The sequence below is a fragment of the Populus euphratica genome, unplaced genomic scaffold (genome assembly GCF_000495115.2).
Source record: "Populus euphratica unplaced genomic scaffold, PopEup_1.0 scaffold558.1, whole genome shotgun sequence".
NCBI classification, from domain to species: Eukaryota; Viridiplantae; Streptophyta; class Magnoliopsida; order Malpighiales; family Salicaceae; genus Populus; species Populus euphratica.
The window spans coordinates 67,410-73,033 of NW_011500434.1; the positions used below are offsets into that span (position 1 = coordinate 67,410).

At 34.1% G+C, this 5,624-nt stretch overlaps 1 protein-coding gene across 2 annotated transcripts in view; it reads left to right on the forward strand.

Annotated features, from left to right (window-relative positions):
* Positions 1-1,925: 1,925 nt before the first annotated feature.
* Positions 1,926-5,624, forward strand: part of LOC105114657 (HVA22-like protein a) — a 25,132-nt gene continuing 21,433 nt past the window's right edge. Inside the window, exons 1-5 of one of the 2 annotated variants that reach the window (XM_011011277.1) lie at positions 1,932-2,183; positions 2,471-2,497; positions 2,698-2,820; positions 3,355-3,601; positions 4,066-4,334. In XM_011011277.1, coding sequence (XP_011009579.1) covers positions 2,122-2,183; positions 2,471-2,497; positions 2,698-2,820; positions 3,355-3,601; positions 4,066-4,119 — 513 coding nt within the window. In that variant the 5' untranslated portion in view covers positions 1,932-2,121 and the 3' untranslated portion in view covers positions 4,120-4,334. Of the gene's footprint in view, positions 2,184-2,470; positions 2,498-2,697; positions 2,821-3,354; positions 3,602-4,065; positions 4,335-5,624 lie in introns of those variants that run through there. The other variant, XM_011011278.1, reaches the window with a different exon arrangement.

Here is a 5,624-nt window from a genome sequence, read left to right on the forward strand (position 1 = left end):
TTTCGATTATAGATGAATTCTATTCTACAAAACATCGAAGGGTGTAGCTTTAATAGTATAATTTATTTATTTTTATTTTTATTTTTATTTTGAATTTTATGTACTTTAAATTTTATTTTTTATATATTTTATGTTATATATTTGATTTAAAATTTTATTATTAACTTAATAAATTTATATATTCAAATGAATGATTGATTTTAAAAAATAATTTATATGTGTTTATATTATAGCCCAGGATAACAACAATTCCTGGCTCCGCCCTTGCTGAGAAGTTTGGGTTTCTCTGTACAAAAGCATGTCTATAGCGCATCCCTTTGTGGTCTGGAAAAACATTTGCTTCGTGAGTCAACGAATTGTTGAGGTGCGATTTTTGTTGCTTATATATCTAGGAATAGATTTGCTGTGAAAAAAATGACAAAAAGACAGCTTGTTGCACTGTTTGCTACCCTCTCTGCTCATGCTCAATTTCAAAGAACTCCATTCTTATATTTCCTGGGATATTTATCCTGCTTTTTTTCTACATATTTCCTAGGATATTTACTTCGTAGCTGCCTTTCCGACATTGTTCCGACGAGCTTTTCTGTGCTTTACAACTTTTGCCACTTGCCAATTTTTATCTTCCTTTTACATTTCCTGTCTTTTATCTTTCTTTGCTTTTGATTTTTGATCGAGCCCTTGGCTAGTCTTTTACAGGTTCCCTTGTTACTTTGGCCTTCTTTTAAATCCATTGCTTGCTACATGGATTTGCCGTGAAATCCTTTTTCCAGTGACAGTACTCTCATGCAAAGCAAAATTACATTACTCCTCATCCTGATTTATCTATATGTGGAGGCTAGCTGCTACTTACAGATTTTAGCTTGTTGATTGTGGATTTAGACAGATGGTTGTTTGGTTCATTATTTTCACAATATATATTGTAGCTTCGCCTCTCCACACGCTAGCTAGATCATGTAAAATCTCCATCAAACCCTCTTTCTCCATTCCAGTAGTTTTCTGTTTCTTCACCAGAGTTGATCATTGGGCAAACCTTGCATGGCATAATTAACTCCATGCTCAAACAATGTAATAATTAATGCACATGTTATACTCTACGGGCTATGATGTCACGATCTGTTTAGAAATAAATCTACACTCCAAAGACAACATGCAGCAAATTAATTAAAGAGTGTAAAGTAAAATTAATTGGAGCTGATGATTAATTGCATTAATTTGCATAGAAACTAGTCGGTATGGACTAAATTGGAGCTGAGGAACGAATCTTGGCGAGCACTCTAGTTTATGCAATAAGATGAGTTTGTTTTGAATAAAATTGGATATAAAAATTAGTGAACGGAAATGATTAAGAAAAATCTGAAACGGGTGGGACTAAATTGACGAGATTTATAAGTTTGTGATCCAGCTGGGAATAAGAACATAGGTGAACGACTAAATTTGAGATCTCCCATACTATAATTATGTTCGACTAAAAAAATTAAAAACACAATTATTCAATAAATTAAATTAGTAATAGATTAAAGTCCGAATTAAGCTGTGTAAATCTTATTTGTCGAATTAGAGTTATTTTTTAAAATATATTAAATAATATTTTTTATTTAAAAAAACTATTTTTAATATTAATATATCAAAATAATTTAAAAATATTTTAAAAATTCATTTAAAATAAAAAATGTTATTTTTTAAAAAAAAATACAAAAATAAATAAACTCGAAATGTACAGCGCTGACCAGGATGGCAAATTCGTGAATCGTTACTGTTGGAAAGGGACGGCTACTTCCATAGATTCCTCGGTTTTTGTTGCACCAAACGCCACTGCCAATTAGGAAAAAGTAGGGCAGTGCCTTTGTTGGTGGTTGAGCTGTACAATCAAAATCATCAACAAACCGACACCGTAGATTACCAGAACACCGTACTCCGCGAAACACTAAATACAAGCCCGGAAACAAAGCTTTTGGCAGCTTCCGCGTTGTTCTTTACTTTATAGGGACTCTCTTCCATCTCAGCTCTTTGAACACCTGTCTAACAACACACAGTCATCGAGACAGACTGAGGAGCTACTTCTTGTAATAGAGTACAGAGACAAAGAAATTAAACAGCATTGTTTTTGTTTTTCTCACAGAGATGGGATCTGGGGCTGGAAGCTTCTTCAAGGTTCTTCTTAAGAACTTCGACGTTCTTTCTGGGTATGCTTTCCTTCTGTTGTTTCTTTTTGTTTCGAGATTTCTTGAAACTAAAAACACCCAAAGCTTCAATTTTTATTATACTGGTACCTTTGCTTCTTGCTTTCATGTGTGATGTGAGTATTACCTTGCTAATGCGATGGTGGAACCCCTCAAAACATACAAGTACTCTCTTTTTTCATGATATAGGTTATTTAAAAACATAGCAGACTCATAGCTTTATTAATGTTCTATATATGCACTGTGCTTTAAAAAAGAAACATCTAACTTCTAATTTGAATAATTTTCAGGCCTTTGGTTAGTCTTGTTTATCCTCTGTAAGTACCTCTCTGTTCCTCTTTCCTTTTTCTTCTTCTTCTTTTCCCTTAGTAATTTTGCGGCTATCCTAGTTTTCGAATTTAATTTTACTTTTTGGGCGTTAATTTATAGGCTCGCCCATAAAGGGTTCATCAAATATTCAATTTTGTTGGTGGAATGAGAATAGATTGTTTCACTTGATTTGGCTATGTTTGGACAGGTATGCATCAATTAGGGCAATTGAGACTAAATCTCACGTTGATGATAAGCAATGGCTTACTTACTGGATTCTTTATTCAATGATCACGCTCTTTGAGCTTACCTTTGCCAAAGTCATTGAGTGGTAAGTTTTCTTCTCTCATGTCTATTAGCATTGTTACGCTCTTCAAATATTTTGTTTAGTTCTGTTTGTATTAGTGTAACTGTTTTTGGAATGGAAATTAGGGAATTGCATTGCCTGTGGTGGCAAATTAGTCTGAATAACATTGTTTTGTAACTTCTTTTTCGCTATTTCTGGTATTATCCAAAGCTGACCAGCACACGAAGAACTGTCCTTTGAGAGAATTAAGCCATCTTGCCTTCTGTTCCATCCTAAATGTAGTTCGAAGTTTATCGCGCTGAATAATATCTTCCCTGAATGGGGAGCAAATGTTTTATTGTGACATTATAGCTTGGTGCAATTTTGTTGTACTTTTTAATGGAATAAAGCACAAGAAAAAAAAAATTATCATGGAAGTTTAATTTTATTTAGTTTCTGGGGTAGTCTCTCTATATGATGAAAAGCCTTGTTAAGTTGTAATTGTTATTTTAACAGTCCGCTTTTGCTGATGTATTTTGCTGTAGCCAGAATTTGTTAAGCTTGTGAATGTAATGGCAGGATACCAATCTGGCCATATGCGAGGCTCATTTTGACCTGCTGGTTGGTCATTCCATACTTCAGTGGTGCTGCATATGTTTATGAGAATTTTGTGAGACCTTTCTTTGCCAACCCACGGCAAACCATTAATATATGGTATGTCCCAAGAAAGAAGGATGTCTTCAGCAAACCAGATGACGTTCTAACTGCTGCTGAGAAATACATCGAAGAGAATGGAACTTCTGCTTTTGAGAAGCTCATTACCAAGGTAGGTGATGAGCCCTCAACTATTGTTTTAAACTAATTTTGGGACCAATATTATTCTAGAAGTGAATCTACTGATAACATGCCAGCGCTCTGTTTGAGTGGAAAGGACCGATGGATAAGTGGAGAGGGATGAAAGAGGCACTAGCCACATCATTCCCTCGTTGCCTGATGGATAAGCAGATAGGGTGAGAGACTAATGCTAAATAACAAGAAAAAACTTGAAGCATACCTATGAGCCATTGGATTGGTGGGACCACCCATTTGATCTCATTACAAGGTCATCCTCCAGTGGTGAAAATTTTTGTCCTGTTTTCTTATGTTTTAACATTTAAGTCACCAAAGATTTTTTGGGAGTCCCTTGATTGATTGTGACTGTGATTGATTAAATGTCTTATCAATATCACATAGCAGTAGCATTAAATATCTCCAGCACATTGCAACTAATAAGATAATTGCTCCATGCAGGGTAAATCCAAGAGTAGCGGGTATACATTCTATGATGAGGATGACCGATACTGAGAGCTGTCAGCTGGTCCTGCTACCTTGTTCCCTGTCGGGGAAGACTAGTTGCTTTCAGTTATTTCCAGTTGCTACTTACTAGAGTTCTTTGGTGTCAATGAACCTGGAGTTTTTTCTGTGTCTAATGTGGTCGTTGGTTACAGGATGTTGTGTAATGATATGCTATGTAAGTATCATGACTGCTTTGCCTTATTATCATCCGTTTAATTATGTGCATGACCTTCTCAACGAAAGATGAAAATACGCAAGTAATGCAAGATGAAAATATTATCTTCATGCGAAAAGATTGTTACCATACCCTCCGATCAGCCAACCAATAATTTTCTGCTGAAATGTTTTTCCTCCATTTGGGTTTTCAGTTTGGAAATTGGCAATGCAGCAAGTTATCTGTTATTCTTAGCTTTCAGGCATCTCTTATTGTCATGTCATGCAAGATGACTTCAGTACGCGAACCCCTAATTCCAGAGTCATCAAGTTTATTTCCCACAGTTTAGAGAGAGCGCGCTGCTTGGATTTACTGTATTCTGAGTACGTTACGGGGCCAGGCTGCCCGAAGAAGTTGAGTGAAGTTGCTCGTTTGCCCCTCTCCCAAAATTGTGGGAGTAGATCAGATATTCTTGTATTTGGCCGAGTTGAGAGCTATCTAACCTCTTGAACTCCTCATTAAACGCTTTTCTATGGGTCAATTTTATTTTAGAATCCGACTCTTCTGTGGCCATCAGCTGCTATGCGGCAAATGCTCTAGACCATTGGTCTATGACAAGGAACCCCTTTCTAGCTTCTGTTTGCCTTGTCCGCATTTTGGGAAATCACGTGGCTCATTCATGTTTTTTAAAAAATTTAGGTTTCTAGTTTTTGTTCACCTTGTTAATATTTTGGAACATCAAAATCATATGAATATTGTATTTTAAAAATATTTAAAAAAAAAATTAGGTTTCTTGCTTTTGTTCACCTTATACATATTTTGAAATAGAGAAATCATGTGGAGGATTCCTGTTTGATTTTGTATTTTAAAAGTATTTTTTAAAAAATTTAAATTTTTTTTATTTTTTTATTTACTTTAAAATTAATATATTTTTAGTGTTTTTAAATCATTTTGATGTATTAATATCAAAAATAATTTTTTTTAAATGAAAACATTTATTAATATATATATTTTGACATAAAAAGTTATTTGAAAAATAATTGTAATTATACTCCCAAACAAATTCGGATAGCTTCATAGTCTGGTTTTAATTACCAATAACAAAAAAAGATAAATCAAGTGTTTTTGAATAGTTAACTCAATGTAAATAAGTGACTAGTCAATGTAAACAAGTGACTAGTTTTGTAAAATTTTTAACTTGAAATATACCTGACACGACGAAAAGATTGATGTCTTCTTCTAAATGTAAGAGTGTAGAAGTAATAAATAACCCGACAAGACTGGGGTTGAACCACAGTAAGATTAATTGTACAAATTATAAATAACAATAATACAACAACAACAACAACAACAACAACAA